Source organism: Elephantulus edwardii, unplaced genomic scaffold (genome assembly GCF_000299155.1).
Source record: "Elephantulus edwardii isolate Elephantulus edwardi_28Jun2011 unplaced genomic scaffold, EleEdw1.0 scaffold00109, whole genome shotgun sequence".
NCBI lineage: Eukaryota > Metazoa > Chordata > Mammalia > Macroscelidea > Macroscelididae > Elephantulus > Elephantulus edwardii.
The window spans coordinates 7,263,599-7,280,406 of NW_006399859.1; the positions used below are offsets into that span (position 1 = coordinate 7,263,599).

Consider the following 16,808-nt stretch of genomic DNA (forward strand, 5'->3'; position numbering starts at 1 on the left):
GCTGCAGAAGATCAAGGACTGCAGACTTCAATATGGATTGAAGCTCAACATCAAGAAAACAAAGAACCTCACTCCTGGGCCAAGTGGCAGCATCATAATTAATGGTGAAGAAATTGAGATAGTTAACAGCTTTAGTTTGCTTGGCTCCACAATCAACACTCTTGATACCGGCAATAAAGGAAATAAAGAGATGACTTGCATTGGGAAAGTCAGCTGTCAGGGACCTCTCCAGAATACTGAAAAGCAGTGACATCAGTCTGGATCCAGGCCATAGTCTTCACAATTGCTTGCTATGCATCAGAAAGCTAGACAATGACTAGGGATGTTAGAAAGAGAATTGATGCCTTTGAGCTGTGGTGCTGGAGAAGAGTATTGAATATACCATGGACTGCCAGGAGAACAAGCAAAGTTTTTCCTACAGAGAGTGAAGCCAGGCTGCTCCTTGGAGGCAAGGATTCTGAGGCTTTGTCTGACATACTTTGGGCATGTTGCAAGGAGGGACCAGTCCTTGGAGAGGGACATCATGTTTGGAAGGGTGGAGGGACGGAGAGAGGGAGACCATCGATGAGATGGATTAATACAGTGATTGGGATAATGAGAGTAGATGTGTCAGAGACAGTAGAGTTGGTACAGGATAGAGCAGGTTTCAGGGCGAATGTACTAGGGTTGCTGTGAGTGACAAGCATCTTGACAGCATATAACAACAACATCAGGAAAGAGTCTTCCAGCATTCTTTGAACTGAGAGATCTATCTTAGAGGGTCAGGGGAGATTCCATTCATTCATCGACTAATTATAGTATGTCAGATTCTGGAAATGCATTGGTAAACAAATAGACATATAATTGTGGTCTTCTGGAGTTTACAGCCTAAAGAAGGCGATGGATCGGAAACCGCTAAAGAAATGAAGTATTGCTAAAGACCAAAAAAAGAGAGAAATTTAAAAACAACTCTGGTGCCCTAGTGAGTGGCAAGAAGCTGCACTGCAATCCCAAAGGTGTACTGGAGAAGGAGGGGCAATCTCCTTCTGTGCCAGTCAGATCCAATTCGACGGTACACTAGAAGGGGGTGGGGCGGGGGCGGGGGTTAAAAACAACAAACCAGGCTTCAGATAGATATAAGAGATGTACGTTAGGCAAGGTAGTGTCCTCCCCTCAGAGGAAGCACCAGTCAAGGTAAACCCTAAAGATTGAGATGGAGTCAGCCTTGTGAATAACAAGGGGCAAAGCATTCCAGGCAGCAGGAACAACATGTGCAAAGGCCCTGGGGTGGGGAAGAATGTGTCAGTGTCACAAACTGGAAACGGCTGCAGCATAGTAAACCAGAGAACTCGTGGCATGGGGAAGAGGCTGGCAAGGGCTGGATCTCACAGGCTTCTGGTGAAGAGATGACTCTATCTTTAAAGCAATGAGGAGTGGTTGAGGTTCTAAACAGGGGAGATTGATAATACAGTTTGTGATTCAGAAAGGTGATGCTGGCTGCTTCATGGATAAGAAGAAGAAGAGAGCAGGTCTGTTTGGAAATTGAGGCAATAGTTGAGGTGAGAGCTTGTGGTGGACAGAAATGGGCACATCCAAGAGTTATTTTGAGGTAAAAAATAAGAATACTTAATGATACATTAGATGTGAATTAAGGATAATTCCTAAGTTCTGGCCTACGCAATGAGATGAATGGAGTCGTCCTGTATTGTAATAGGGAAGACCTGGAGAGAATAATAGGCCTTGGATTAAAAACCAAGAGTTTGAAGGAGACTCTTGATCACTTAAAGAATTCTCTGCTAAACAAAAGGTTGACAGTCCAAATCTGCCAGCCACTCAGCTGAAGTGACAGTCTGCTTCAGTGAAGATTTAGTCACAAAACCCCTGTGGGCAGTTCTGATCTGTCCTACAGGGTTGATGTAGAATCTATCAGAATCTATTCAGAAATTAAATCTGTGGATTTGGTTTGCTTCTGTTTCTTGATCTCTTTGAACAAGAATAAAGGAGTTGGCATTCCAGAGAGGAAGAGCATTTGTTAGGTGGCAGAGATGGCATGTTTGGGGACTGATGACACCTACATGGTCCCCTTATGTAGGCAGGGAGAGGCCTGGGGTATTTGTGGACCCCAGCACTACTCATTCTGAGTCTCTTCACCTTCCCTCCAGGTATGAGGCCCGATTCCAGAAGAAGCTCCTCGAATACACAGACTCCAACAATATCGCCTCCCTCTTTCTTACCGCTGCCAACAGATGGCTGGAAGTTCGAATGGCAAGCATTTCCCACCCTGACTCTGGGTCCCAGAACAGGGGATTCTGATAGTGATGTGGAGTCAGAGCAAGAGCCAGTTATGGGTCAGATATGGAGAAGGGAAAGGGGAAAGGCCCCCACATTGTCTGTATGCCCAGTGGACACTGAGCCCTCCTCCCTAGCCCCTCTGGTCTTCCTAGTATCAACCTGAGCCCGTTTTGCCCATATTCTTGCTTAAGGTGTATGCAAGAATGGTTCGTTGTGTGTAACTGTGATGAATGTATGTCTGAGGAGAGTTATGTGACACATACAGTGACCACGTGTGAACCAGGTGATAAGGTGCATGTGTGTAGGTGTGTGCAGATAGTGGGGGGTGTAGGGAAACATAATTATGTCTCATTGTGGCCCCTCTTTGTTCTGAAGACATACATGTAAGCTGGCACACTTTGGGGTTTGACCACGGCTGGGCAATGAGTATGTGGCAGGGTGGAGGCCCTCTGGGCCCAGCCTCTGACCCCAGGCCAGCTCCTCTCCCTCCATAGGAGTACATCGGTGCATGCGTGGTCCTCATTGCAGCTGTGACCTCCATCTCCAACTCCCTGCACAGGGAGCTGTCAGCTGGCCTGGTGGGCCTGGGCCTCACCTATGCCCTCATGGTGAGTACACAGTGGACCATGACATCGGAGGGTCATACCAGCACTCAGGCAATCCCAGGGCACCTTTCCCAACCAAAGCACCCCTAGACCATACCCTAAGCTTCTTGGAATGAGATGCCAGAGGCCCCATGGGGGCAGGAGTGGTTGGTCCCTCTTCACCCAGTCCAAGCTCAAGAGGCGGTGGGAAAGAACCCAAATGCATAACCCTCCCCCCTCTCCTAGAATACCTACCCTTAACAGCCAGTTGGTGGGCAGCATGCCCCTTACCCTCCCTCAAGCTGTGAGAGGAGCCATCCTGGTGGCTGAAGACAGGATCATCTGGCCTTTTGCTTGCTGTCTCCTGCCGCATTCTCCCTACAGGTCTCCAACTACCTGAACTGGATGGTGAGAAACCTGGCGGATATGGAGATCCAGCTGGGGGCTGTGAAACGTATCCACGGGCTCCTGAAAACTGAAGCAGAGAGTTACGAGGGACTGCTGGGTGAGGGCCACCGGAGGAGGACTTCCAGGGAAGAGCCCAGAGGAGGGGCGAGTTTGGGCTGGGGATCATGAGGGAACCTGAGGATAGTTGGCACACCTGGGCACTCGCTGACCCCCAGCCTGGTCCTCAGCACCGTCATTGATTCCAAAGAACTGGCCAGACCAAGGGAAGATCCAGATCCAGAACTTGAGCGTGCGTTATGACAGCTCCCTGAAGCCAGTGCTGAAGCACGTCAATGCCCTCATCTCCCCAGGACAGAAGGTCAGACATGAGGACAGTGAGCTCCATCCCAGGCCCCTCACGGGGACAGGCTCAGCCCTCCTCTCCCTCCTTACCCTCCCCTTCACCTGCTGCCTTCGGAGCCTGCTTCCTTGTCAGGGCACTAGCCAAAGACCAGGGACTCCACTGACTCGGAGGGCTTTGTTAGAGCCCCTACAAATGGTCAGAGGTTCTCCCCAGGGCACCCCACTCTGAACTCCACGGCAGGGCTGAAGGACAGAGGATCAGGCCACCCTGCTCCTTGGGGAGTGAACCCCTGTCCAGTACACTGACTCCCTCCCTCACTGGCCTGCTTCCGTCTCTGCATCTGTTGCTCTTGTCTCCATCTTGTCACTTTGTCGTATCTCTGGCTGTCCACTCTTTCTGACCTTTGGCTGTACCTCTGTTCTTGCTGCTCACATCCTTCAGTGTCACCGCATCTGTCTCTGTATTGGTCTCTTAACTTCTGTTGATACTAGATACCCAGAGCAATGACTCAAGTACAGGCAGGGCACACACACGTCCCTACATTCCACACTCAGCCACGTCATGCCCTCCTTCCCATGCCTCTGCACATCAAGACTTACCAGTGCCCCTGCAGCCAGGAACCAGATTTACACCAGGCCCCAGGCAAGCAGACATCTGCACCCCTATACATGCACACACACCCTGCATCTGCTCTTGGGTCCCCTTCATGATACTCACAGAAGGAAATAAGGTAAAACTTGGGGACCAGCCCTGGCCAAAGAGAAGCTGATTAAAACCATGATCAGAAGAGAGGCACCTGCTCACACCCTCAGAGCTAGGACTGTGGGCATCCCTCCACTCACAGCAGCCCCCAAATCCCAAGGGTATGCCTGCTCTCTTTCCAGATTGGGATCTGTGGCCGCACAGGCAGTGGGAAGTCCTCTTTCTCTCTCGCCTTCTTCCGCATGGTGGACATGTTCGAAGGTAAGGCCAGCCTTCTCTACCACACACATGCACACAAACACACAATTCTTCTGTGTAGTTATCCCCTCACAAGTACCCACAGGCCCCAGATAGGACCCCAGTCGTGGCATATGGTCACACATCACACAGGAGACCCAGCAATCAATACTTTCCCCTCCCTCCTCTCAAGGACGCTGGTCCCCAGTCCTGCTCTTCTCATTGTCCCACCTGTGACATTGTCTCTGTGCAGGACGAATCATCATTGATGGCATTGACATTGCCAAACTCCCACTGCACACCCTGCGCTCACGCCTCTCCATCATCCTGCAGGACCCCGTGCTCTTCAGCGGCACCATCCGGTGAGTCCCGCTCCACTGCCCGTCCTACTGGAGTCCTGTGCCCAGCTTGGCTCCTTGGATCTGGGCTGTGAAGAAGTGGATAGAGTTGACCCAGCTTCCTTGGCAAGCAGCCCTGCTCAGGCTCTGGGCCCCATGGGCTGGCACCTATTCTTCAGAGAATCCACGTTGTACCCTCTCTCCCTCTCCTGTCCATCAGGCCTAGACCAGTCCTACCGTCCTTCCTCATCCACTGCCACCATATTGGTACTTCCTTCACAGCCTCACCTACTGTGTGTGAGTCTCCTAGGATGGAGCCGGGACCTTGCTCCTCTCTCTAGTGGGGTTTTCTGTGTCACCTTCCAGATTCAACCTGGACCCAGAGAAGAAATGCTCTGACAGCACGCTGTGGGAGGCCCTGGAGATCGCCCAGTTGAAGCTGGTGGTAAAGGCACTACCAGGAGGTCTCGGTAACCACTCCCACCTGCATTACTAGGTTGGGTAGGCTCTGAAGGACCCCTGTGGAGGCTGGGAATGGAAACCTCACACTCACCTCCTGGGCAAGCCCAGAGTTCGAAGGCTGGACTCTGGCAGGAGCCCAGAGTTCATTTAATACCAGAGAGGTCAGTTGACTTGCCTCAGGTCACATAATTGGTCAGGGTTTAGGAGTGGACGGGGGCACACTGGGCTCTCTAGAGAGCCCAGATTGCAAGACTGTGTTAGGATGATACTATCTGCAGAACTTCCCTGCTTTATCTACCCATCTGCCCAGTTCTTCCCTGAGGTTGGAGATCCACACTGGAAATCCAGGCTCAGTCACTCAGTGACATGACTGGGAAGGCCCTGTGCCTTCCTGAAAGCTGGTAGAGCCCTGCTCTAGTTGCTGCAGCTCCTGGAACACTGGCTGCAGAGAATCAGCCAGGAAAGGTCCACACACCTGTAACATACACATATGCCTGCTCCCAGTGCTGTCCAGGGCCGCAGAAGACCCCATTCTTATTATCATCTATGCAGATGGTGTCCCCTAGAGTTGTGGCAACCCTCTAGTCATCTGCACTCACTGACATACACCCAAATACACACCTGCATATACACATTTCTCAACACCCCAGCCCCATACCATCTGCCCTCCTCACTCCTGTTCCCCCTCCTGGGTATGTTTTCAGATGCCATCATCACGGAAGGTGGGGAGAATTTCAGCCAGGGGCAGAGGCAGCTGTTCTGCCTGGCTCGGGCCTTTGTGAGGAAGACTAGCATCTTCATTATGGATGAGGCCACAGCTTCCATCGACATGGCCACGGTCAGTTCTGGGCACATCTATGGGGCAGGGAACTTTGGGGGAAGTGGTGTGGAGGTGGCTGATGGGATCTTAAAGTGAAGCTTATACAAAGGAATCCTGAAGCTCATGTTACCATTAATATCCAGAGGACAACAGAGATTGAGTGCAAAGAAGGCTGGGGGGGCCCCTAACTCTACCCAGTCTTAGGACACAATTACACACACATGCACAAACATACCCCCCTGCACACAGACCCACATAATATTGCAACAGCCACACACCGCACAGACAAACAAACATACACAAAACCCTAAACCTCCACATGTACCATGTACATCTTGTATGCACAGTCAGCACACCACATACACGCATGCTCAATTCCCGGCAAGCTGATTCTGAATACTGGGATGTTGGTCAGACCTCTGGAGACTAAGGTCTGGTAGAAGGGGGAGGTGGTGCTAGGATTGGAGTCAGATGGGAGCTGGTCCACAAACCTGGGCCCCACATTCCAGAAGCCAGGCCTAATCCCATCCACTGGGCAAGTGAGCTAATAGCTGCTGCCTCCCCCTGGCAGGAAAACATCCTGCAGAAGGTAGTGATGACGGCCTTCGCCGACCGCACAGTGGTCACCATCGCGGTAAGCATTCAGTGATGGGGTGGGAGGCACACCTGGACTGACCTGTGGGGTTGTCAGCAGTGGGCAGCCCCTGGCCTCACCTGCACCTGAGGATTGAGAGAGGGCCCTGAAACATGCAGAGCAGGGAGCCCGGAGAGCTACCGGGAACCTGGGCTGCAAGATCTGGACTTCCTCAGACACATCCCTCCCTTTCTCCAGGTTCCAGTGCCCTGCTTCTGTCCCCAGCCTCTGAGCTAGGCTGGGGTCACTTCTCCATGAGAATTGGGAGGGGGATGTCAAGGGAAAATCAGGATCTTGAGGCTTAAATGTGGGAGCAAAACAGACTTAACAAGAAAATGGTAGAATTGGGGGTACAGAGGGCCTGGTCATCTCTGGGTAGGGGAGTTAGAGCTGATATCAGGCTGGCCAGTAATCACCTCCCCCTGAAGGATGTAGGGATGCCTTTCAGCTGCCCACCTCCCCTTCCCCCGACCTACCACCTCATCCGCTCTCCCACCACCCAGCACCGCGTGCACACCATCCTGAGCGCAGACCTGGTGATTGTCCTGAAGCGGGGTGCCATCCTTGAGTTCGACAAGCCAGAAAAATTGCTCAGCCGGAGTGACAGTGTCTTCGCCTCTTTTGTTCGCGCAGACAAGTGACTTGCCAGCCACCAAACTCCTATCCTCTCCCACTTCTCAACTGGGTTTTCTAACTGTAAATCACTTGTAAATAAAGAGATTCTTTCTTACCAGAGGCCCAAATCTGGTGGGCGGGAGTAAGGGGCAAACCATGAGTACACGAGGACTAACCTAGCTTTGGTATTGGGCCTACTTAGAAGCTGTGTGACCTTGGGCAAAAGTGCATTTCTTTCTCTATGCAGTGAAAGCTATAGGGTTTTACAAAGATCTCATCAAATAATAAGGCGTCAGGCCTCATCAGCACCATCCACTTCCCAGTCCTCATTTTTACTCTTGGGTTAAAATGATGGGGCCTGGGGGTACCTGGGTTAACAGTAATTCAGCTGCAGATGGCAAGAACCCAGTATAAAGTGACCCAAACAAAAACTGGTCTTTATTGTCTCAGATGACTGAAACTGCCAGGAGGTGCACTACTTAAAGCATGGCTAGATCCAGGGTTAGTGGTAGGATGTGTCCTCATTTCTGAGTTCCATGTTTTACTTTCCCCAATGACAAGTGGCCACTTGTAGATCAGTCACATTAGTACATTTTGTCCCATTAGTAGCCCAAGAGAAAAAAAGATATCCTTCCCCAAATGTCTCAGCAGAAATTTCAGATGTGAATTTCAGTGGACCAACAGGGGTCACATCCCTACCACTACACAGTTTGTAACCACTGAGATAGTTCCCCAAGCAGAGATACTTAAGAGTGAGAGAAGGGTAGTTCTTCACAGGGCGAGCAATGTGCATATCCCACAAGTTGGTCAGGTGATGGCTGGAAATACTAGACCCAGACACTGGGAAGACCAAAACAACAGCAGTCCTCGGACTATGTGCATCATGAAACAGGAGTACACACTTTCCCTCAACCAAAAAAATGGCAGTTCACGTATCACTTTATCATTCACTATTGGCCATAAGTCATCCCTCTAGGCTTTGAGATTAGGATCATAATTTACTAGTTCAGTTGGACTAGAGCCCAGCATAGATTCCTCTGGATGTCCCAGTGCCAGAGGACCTCAGGAGGGAGAGTTCTGTGAAGCCTGAAAGGGGCAGCTTTTTACATTGGGCAGAGAGAGGAGTAGTTAGATGGAGGGTAGATGAGGAAGGTGAGGGTAGCAGTAGCCAAGGACTGATAGTGGGAATGAGTTAGGTGTGCTGGTTGGTCATGGAGGTGGAAGGGAGATGAGGGCAGAAGGCTGGAACAGCAGGTCAGAGAACTCTTAATGTCAGAACAGTTTGGGGTACATATACCTATGGATAAAGGGAACTGAAAAAGTGCTTTGAACAAGGAAGTGACCTGACCAATGCAGTATTTGGGAAAGATGAATGAAGCAGAGTAGGAGGATGAACCCTATGGACAAGAGGCTTACCCTCCAGGACTAGAAAGAGCGGAGGCCTCAGGGACAGCTCCCTTCACTGGGGGCCTCCCAACAGCAGAGGAATCCTTTACATGTGAGGCATTAGAGGGAAAGGGCAGGGCCTGATGGCTAAGACCCTACCATCCTTGATCCACCAACCTTGGCTTGGGTACCCCTCAAATGTGGATCATCACTGGTTATTAGACTTTACTCTTCTCTAAGGGAACCCAAACCCTACCTCTTCTGTCTGGGGTCCTGTTTCTACCCTTTGAGACCACAAAACATCTAGGATGCCCTTTTTCAACCAGAGAAGTGTCTGCCGTCGTGGCCTAACCTCCCAGAGTCTCTCCAAGGCTCCTTTTCTCATAACAGCTGTGGTTGCCTGTGAGCAACTGTAACAGTGTCTCCCTGTGTCCCCGCCCCCACTCATTCTGGTTTCCCCTTGTCATCCTAAACACAAAACTGTTATAGAGCGCAAAATCATGTTTACCTTGAGTGGCAGGGCCCATTCTGACTGCAGATGGGTATTTGTTGTTAGGTGTCATCATGTCAACCACAACTCCTAACAACCCTGTGAACAATGGTTCTGAACCCTGCCCCATCCTGTGTCATCTTCATCATCTCAATAGGACAGATACAGGAGAGAAAAAACTCAATTTGAAAATCAGACCCTGCCTCCATGGTGACCCACACTCAACTTCTCATCTTTCCAGTCCCTGTTGCAAGTCGCCACTGCAGCAAATCACCACATTTTCAGGTGGTCCTCCCTAAGGGTTCTAATCTCCAGTATCCAGGCCATTACTATTCGAACCACAGAGACATAGCAGGTTTCCCTTCCAGCTGAGAACTGGGGATCCCCATCTAGGGTACAACCATAGGACAAACTTAGACTGATACCTGCAATGGAAACATCACCCATATTGCAGCCAAGAGCTGGATGCTCAAGCCAACCCTAATACACCCAGGTGCCTCTCACTGTTGTTACTAAGTGCCATCAAGTCATAGTTGCCCTGTGAACAGCAGATCTGATCCTATCCTGTGTCATCTTCACACTTGCTGACACACTAAAGCCCATTGCAGCAGTCACCATGTCAGTTCACCTGGTTGAGTATCTTCTCCTTCACCAACCTTCTACCCTTCTAAGCCCCTCCTACCAACATGGCTGAAATGTGTGAGGCAAAGCCTCATCATCCTTGCCTCCAAAGACCATTCTACCTGCACCCTCTCCAAGACGTATTTATTTGGTTTTTTGGCAGTCCACAGGATATTAAGTACCCTTTTCCAACATCACAACTCGAAAGCATCAATTCTTCTGTTATCCCTATGCACTGTCCAGCTCTCAGATACATAGCAAGTGATCAGATGGCCTGAATCAGACACACTTTAGTCCTCAGACTGACTCCTCAATAATTTGAAGAGATCCCTAACTGCAGACTCCCCTAGTGCAATATGTCTCCTGATTTCCTTACTGCTGATACCAAGGGTGTTAATTGTGGATCCAAGTAAGATAAAATTGTTGACAGAAATCAAATCAAATTAGTTATGAAATAATAACGATTAATCGTGACCTTCCACGAGGTTTCCAAGGATGTAAATCTTAAAAGGAACAGATTGCTTCCTCTTTCTCCTAAGAGCGGCTTGCGGTTAGCAAGCAGTCCAGCACTTAACTCATCAGACTGCCAAGACTCCTCCCATTACCTAAGGGGCAAAAAATTAGGCTTCACCTTTCAGGAGGTAATAAGTAAGTGGTTAGTGGGTAAAATCCCAGGATAACTCAAACCTCCTTTAGCACGCTGGGGTGGGACTGAAAAAGATGGAACTACCCCAGCTTCTGGACCAGCGCTTCTAGCATTAACAGCAGTGTTGAACAACGCTTCTACGTCTATTAATGTACATATAATTGTCTGGAGGAAGGCCAAGGCTTCTATCAGATTTTTTTAAATTTTTTTTTAATAATTTTAATGAACATTTACCGAAAATTTGGATTTCCATTAATTCATTGCTGCACTTCTCTCCCCGGCCAGCCCTCTCCCCCCGACCCCCAGTTCGCTCCTCTATCAGATTTTTAACGAGTCCATGCCCCAGAAAAGACTTAAGAGCACCTTCTAAAAAGTAGAAGTGGTGAGTTGAGACGTCTTTTCTCCTCCCTCCACCCTCCTTGCCCACCCGCTGCACACTCCGGGTGCCTCCTTTCCCTGGAGACCCACAGTGCCCAGAGCTGTGCAGCAGGCGGGTATTGACCCTATTGCAGGTAGGAAAACAAGGCGAGGAAGCTGGGGCGGCGTGCTGCGCTCCGCGGACAGGGTAGGAGAATAACCGAATGCAGACTCGCTCTGCGTTCCCTCCCCACAATTTCCGCGACCTCGAGGTCGACTCGAAGGACGCGCGGAGGGCGTGGCCCGGTCTGGCCCCGCCCCCTCCCGCTCCGGAATAGGTCGGGCTCCCCCTGGCGGCCAATGAGCTGCACTCGGCTCCCCGCTTTACCCCGACCTGCAATCTCCCATCCCCAGCTCACCCAGGTCTGATTCGGCCGAGCGACATTGCTGACAGACCCACAGACGAGGGGCTGGCGGGCCGCGCACGGCCGGCGGCGGGAGGGGGCAGGGAGGCGGCGGCTGCGGCATGAGGAGCAGGAGCAGGTGCCGCGGCGACGGGAGGGGCCCGGGCTGCGGGGCGGGGGCGCGGGCGTGCGTGCGTGCGGACGGGTGAGCTGCGGCCGCGACACCGTGAGCCCGGCCAGGTCGCGCAGGGGCGAGGGGACCCGGGTGCAGCCGAAAAGGGGAAGGGTGGCTGTTCCGGAGGGTGTGGGATCCCCAGGAGGCAGAGCTGGAGGGGCATCCAAAGAGCGGCGGGAGCGCCACCCGGGGAGATAGGGGCGTACCTGGAGGTGAGCCTGGGGGCGCTCAGACTATGTCTGTAACAGGAGCTAAGAGAGGGACTGGGCTAGGATTAGGGGAGGTGGGAAACACAGAAGGGTTAGTGTGAGGTCTTGATTAGCTGGTAGGATCCAGAGGTTTTAAATTTGGAGGTGGGAGAGGCGGGTTGCAAAGTAAGGCTAGGTAGGGAGGAGTCTTACGGGGAGATCCCTGGGTGGCTGGCTGGTGGCAGTGCTGAGACAGGATGCAGGACTAGGTGGGCAATAGGTAGAGTGGAGGGCTCAGTAGGCATGGGCAGGTGGCCTGAGGTGTGAGGCTGGCAAATTGAAGCAGAACCCAGGTGGAAGTGAATAAAAGTCAGAAGTGAAGCCAACACTGATTTGGGTGGTCTTAGGGTACGAGGGTGCCAGGAAAGGGACTCTAGAGTTTGGCCCCACGGGGCGGGGTGGGGGGGGTGGGGGCTGGTTCTGGTTAGGGGGAGCACTCCGATGGGGGAATCCCCTCCCAGGGGACCTCTGGAGCCATGTTGTCCCGCAAGGGCATCATCCCTGAGGAGTATGTGCTGACTCGGCTGGCGGAGGACCCTGCAGAGCCCCGGTACCGTGCCCGTGAACGCAGGGCCCGCTTTGTGTCCAAGAAGGGCAACTGCAACGTGGCCCACAAGAACATCCGGGAGCAGGGCCGCTTCCTGCAGGATGTGTTCACCACGCTGGTGGACCTTAAGTGGCCTCACACGCTGCTCATCTTCACCATGTCCTTCCTGTGCAGCTGGCTGCTCTTTGCCATGGTCTGGTGGCTCATTGCTTTTGCTCACGGTGACTTGGCCCTTGGTGAGGGTGGCCCTGTGCCCTGTGTCACCAGCATCCACTCCTTCTCGTCGGCCTTTCTTTTCTCCATCGAGGTCCAGGTGACCATTGGTTTTGGTGGGCGCATGGTGACTGAGGAATGCCCTCTGGCCATCCTCATCCTCATTTTGCAGAACATCGTGGGGCTCATGATCAACGCCATCATGCTGGGCTGCATCTTCATGAAGACCGCCCAGGCCCATCGGCGCGCTGAGACCCTCATCTTCAGCAAGCATGCGGTCATCGCCTTGCGTCAGGGCCGCCTCTGCTTCATGCTGCGCGTGGGCGATCTCCGCAAGAGCATGATCATCAGTGCCACCATCCACATGCAGGTGGTGCGCAAGACCACCAGCCCTGAGGGAGAAGTGGTGCCCCTCCACCAGGTGGACATCCCCATGGAGAACGGCGTGGGGGGCAACAGCATCTTCTTGGTGGCCCCCCTCATCATCTACCATGTTATTGATTCCAACAGCCCGCTCTACGACCTGGCACCTAGTGACTTGCACCATCACCAGGACCTGGAGATCATTGTCATCCTGGAAGGTGTGGTGGAAACCACGGGCATCACCACCCAGGCTCGCACTTCCTATCTGGCTGATGAGATCCTGTGGGGCCAGCGCTTCGTGCCCATTGTCGCCGAGGAGGACGGTCGCTACTCTGTGGACTACTCCAAGTTTGGCAACACCATCAAAGTTCCTACACCACTCTACACAGCCCATCAGCTTGACGATGACCGCAGCCTGCTGGATGCTCTACCTGTCACCTCAGCCCGAGGGCCGCTGCGCAAACGCAGTGTGGCTGTGGCCAAGGCCAAGCCCAGGTTCAGCATCTCTCCAGATGCCCTGTCCTAAGTCATAGACCTAGGGAGCATGTGTGTGGACATAGAGTGGACATGGTGTGGCCCCTGTGGCCAGGACAGGACCTGTGAGACTGGGCCCTGTGCAGCTCAGCCTCCCCCGCTGCTGCTCACCCACGGTGTTACAAGGCACTGTCACTATGCTATTTCTGGCCCCAGCAGGAGCCTGTACCAGGTTATTTTTGTCCCTGTTCCTCCCAGTCCCAGCTCAGGACTGGCTCATACCTCACCCACTCAGCAAGAGGCTGTGGGAGGCACTGGAACCTAGAGCTGAGTCTTCAGCCAGTCTGAAGTCCCAGGATTGACCAGCCACAAGCTGGTCAGGTGGGCAGGGAAGAACAGTCCCCAGGTTGGTTGTTTCTGTGGCATCAGGAGATCTGTGATCAGGTTCCAGGCTTACTTGGTTCCTGGAAGTGTCATGGACTTATTGTGGGTCTGGCCAGGCATAGAGGACGGTTGGGTTGGGATCAAACCCAGGTCGGGTTCCCCCACCCATGGCTACCATTCACAGCCCAGCAGGTAGCCACAGGCTTTCTGGAGTTGTTGGAAAAGAAGATTTTAGAAAACTCAGGATGGTGAGAGTGAGCAAGGTCCCTCAGTCAAGGAAGCCCTTGCCCTTGCTTGGGCTCTTACTGTGTGTTTGCCCAGAACTCTGCCTTCTCCTTTGTCAATAAAGCCTCCCCTTTCATGACCTAATTTCTGGGTGGTTCTTGTGGGGAAGGAGGGATGTTGGTGTGCTTGTGGTGGCAGATAGGGAAGGTATGATATGCTAGCTGTCACTCACTCTAAAGTGGTGCGGTGAGCCCTAACAAGGAGGCTAGGGAGGGGACATGAACTGGTTCCTTTTCCTCCAGCTAAGAAGGACATTTCCCTTATGCCTCAAAAGTGGCCCAGCCCTCTGGACATCTCAAGCTTGTGGCATTCACTGGACTTATAACCCACGCCATGCCCTGCCTCCATTCCCAGGGATCTGCTGATGGTCTAAGGGGAAAGAGAGGCAGATATAAGCACTAGTGTAGTAATTGGAGCATGAGCTTCCAAACCAACAGCCTGGATTAAAACCCTACTTCTAGCTATAAAACCTTAATCTCTTCTGTGCCTCAGTTGTCTCATCTATAAAATGGGGATGGCCTAGTGGAAAGGAGATGGCACTGGTAACTCAAAAGCATGCTGCACTCCATGCAATCTCCTCCTGACTGCCTCTGAAAACCTGCTAGGGGATCGGCAGTGAGTTGGTTCTAGTTGGACAGAACAAAACAATAGCACCTATCTCATAGGATTTTTGTGGAAATTAAGTAAAAAAGGTATTTAAAATACTTCAGTACCTGGCCTGTACTAAGTTAAATAAATGTCAATGTTTGTGATTACTGTTGAATTAACCACTTGAGAAAACTGCCCAAGCAGATGTTGTTAAGATGGTTTTTTATTTCCTCTCAGTTTTGAATTTTTTTTGCCTTGTCTTACTTTTCACACAGTGCCTTGCCCAACTCAGATCTTGATTACAGCGCCTGGTCTCATCTAGCAGTGCATCTGAGTGGTCCATTAAATTCAATCATCTCCTCCTATGTGAAGCACCTTCAGGAGTTCCCCATCATCATCTAGGTCAAGGCTTTACCTGCTTGTCCAACCCTCCCCTGTTCTCTTGCCAGGACCCCAGGCACCCACACACTACCCTAGATGCCTCACTATCCTCTCTTTGAACAGAACATTGACCTACCTACTTCTGAGCCCTTGCTATCTATATTATTTGCTCTACCTGAACTGCCCAGACCTTTTCCTGTTGAAATCCAAATCAACTAACGTCTCCTTGTAGCCTCCCCTGAGTCATCTGGAAAGAGATGATTCCTTCCCTCCTTGAGGTCAGATTGTGTCTGATTGAACACTGTGCCCGGCATTTCAGAGGTGCCAGATGAATGAATGAATCAATAAACAGATGATAGATGTGTACAGGACACACCAGGGCTCTTGCTGCAGTGTGAGGTTTGCGTCTTAGCCTGATCAGTGAGAGTGTCCCAAGCTGTTCCAGAGGTAGTCAGGAAACTGCACCAGCTGGTCCAGATTCTGCTTCCAATTCATCCCTACTCTCATATAGTCCCCAGTGTTGATTATCTTATTTGTAGAGCCCCTGTTTCTTGTTTAGAAGGGTACAAAGCTGCTCAGAACTTGATTCTTAAGGCTCAGGTTGGCTATCTCTTAGAGGAGCAGCTGGACTCACTAAAGCTGAGCCCCTCAACAGCCCCATTCTTGGGATCTTATCCAGAACGCACATTCTTCGTTATCCTAGGCACACACAGCATAGTAATGAGCCTAAGGCTGGAAGCAGTGAGGACTCAGTGCCATCTGGTGGCCAGAGGGAAAACCTACTTGATCACAAAGAATAATCAAGGCCACTTCCTAGGCTTTCTACCAATTCTAATGTTAAAGGCTTTGCTCTGGGAGGAGCTGAAAGCTCCAAGCATGGAGAAACAGCTCAACCACACTCTCTTCAATCCCTTCTGTTAAGGTTACCTTCCTGCTGATGATGCTACTCCAGCTAGAGGCACCCTGCTCACTCAGGCACTGGTCTAACCTGGGCAAGTTTTAAGAATCAGACATCCTATCTTGTACCAAAGGCTATAGAAAACTTTGAGGAATACTTAAAGTCCTCATGTCATGGTTTGACCTCAAACTGAGATAGTCCAGAGAACAAATCTTTCCCAGTTTGAAAGGAAAGAAAAAAACAGTGGGATTGGTCAGAACTGGGACCAGAGAGTAGATTTCATTGCCCTATAATCTGGATTAAGGGAGCTCTGGTGGCCTACTGGCAAGAAACTGTGCTGCAATCCAAAAGGCAGGTGGTTCAAATCCCACCAGCCACTCCACAGGAGCAGTATGAGCAATCTCCTCCCATGATTAACTACCTCTGAAAACCCACTAGAGGGTCACCTATGGGTCAGTTCTGACTTGATGGTACACAACACAACATAATCTGGGTTGCCAGCAGCCTTTTTGCTAAATCTGCACAGAATCTTGAAGTGTTGTAGAGCTTCTTGGAGTGCATATGACCAATACCCCATTCTTTTTCTATTGTAGGAAGGCCCAACTCTGGAATGGTGTTAAGAGCAGGCTGTTAGACTAGCCAAGCTGGGAGCCTGAACTATTTGTCTTCGCTTAATCATGGTTCTTCCCAACCATTGATTCCAGTGAGCGAAGCCAGTGATATAACATACATATCCAACCTAAAAAAGGCTGAACTGCTCATATTCTTTCACACACACACACACACACACACACGCACACACACACACACACACTCTCTCTCTTTAAGTGGTTCTTTAGATTTTTAAAAACAGCATGGAATGCACACCCCTGTTTATCGTGGCTTTGTTCACAATAGCAAGGAGTTGGGAACAATCCAAGTGCCCATCAACAAA

At 51.2% G+C, this 16,808-nt stretch overlaps 3 protein-coding genes across 6 annotated transcripts in view; 2 read left to right on the forward strand and 1 right to left on the reverse strand.

The window, feature by feature from the left end:
- Nucleotides 1-7,440, forward strand: part of ABCC8 (ATP-binding cassette, sub-family C (CFTR/MRP), member 8) — a 95,987-nt gene extending 88,547 nt beyond the window's left edge. For both annotated transcript variants that reach the window (XM_006892035.1, XM_006892034.1), the window contains 10 exons: nucleotides 2,142-2,244; nucleotides 2,766-2,879; nucleotides 3,240-3,360; nucleotides 3,491-3,621; nucleotides 4,491-4,569; nucleotides 4,799-4,907; nucleotides 5,250-5,353; nucleotides 6,050-6,183; nucleotides 6,737-6,799; nucleotides 7,303-7,440. In XM_006892035.1, coding sequence (XP_006892097.1) covers nucleotides 2,142-2,244; nucleotides 2,766-2,879; nucleotides 3,240-3,360; nucleotides 3,491-3,621; nucleotides 4,491-4,569; nucleotides 4,799-4,907; nucleotides 5,250-5,353; nucleotides 6,050-6,183; nucleotides 6,737-6,799; nucleotides 7,303-7,440 — 1,096 coding nt within the window. The remainder of the gene's footprint in view (nucleotides 1-2,141; nucleotides 2,245-2,765; nucleotides 2,880-3,239; nucleotides 3,361-3,490; nucleotides 3,622-4,490; nucleotides 4,570-4,798; nucleotides 4,908-5,249; nucleotides 5,354-6,049; nucleotides 6,184-6,736; nucleotides 6,800-7,302) is intronic.
- Nucleotides 7,441-11,410: 3,970 nt separating this feature from the next.
- Nucleotides 11,411-13,589, forward strand: KCNJ11 (potassium inwardly-rectifying channel, subfamily J, member 11). 3 transcript variants are annotated; one of them, XM_006892038.1, is made up of 2 exons: nucleotides 11,411-11,457; nucleotides 12,463-13,589. In XM_006892038.1, exons 1-2 carry the CDS (start codon nucleotides 11,441-11,443, stop codon nucleotides 13,388-13,390), a joined length of 945 nt encoding a protein of 314 aa, XP_006892100.1. In that variant the 5' UTR covers nucleotides 11,411-11,440; the 3' UTR covers nucleotides 13,391-13,589. The 3 variants fall into 3 exon arrangements, with proteins under 3 accessions (XP_006892100.1, XP_006892098.1, XP_006892099.1); XM_006892037.1 differs by lacking the exon at nucleotides 11,411-11,457 and adding an exon at nucleotides 12,218-12,291; XM_006892036.1 differs by lacking the exon at nucleotides 11,411-11,457 and having other exon boundaries at nucleotides 12,058-13,589.
- Nucleotides 13,590-14,274: 685 nt separating this feature from the next.
- Nucleotides 14,275-16,808, reverse strand: part of NCR3LG1 (natural killer cell cytotoxicity receptor 3 ligand 1) — a gene marked incomplete at its 5' end in the record, with an annotated part of 48,624 nt that continues 46,090 nt past the window's right edge. The window contains one exon of the mRNA XM_006892077.1: nucleotides 14,275-14,376. Within this exon, the coding sequence (XP_006892139.1) occupies nucleotides 14,275-14,376 (102 nt within the window). The remainder of the gene's footprint in view (nucleotides 14,377-16,808) is intronic.

Coding starts and splice junctions, on each gene's coding strand:
- KCNJ11 (XM_006892036.1), top strand. CDS start 12,218: ATGTTGTCCCGCAAGGGCATCATCCCTGAGGAGTATGTGCTGACTCGG.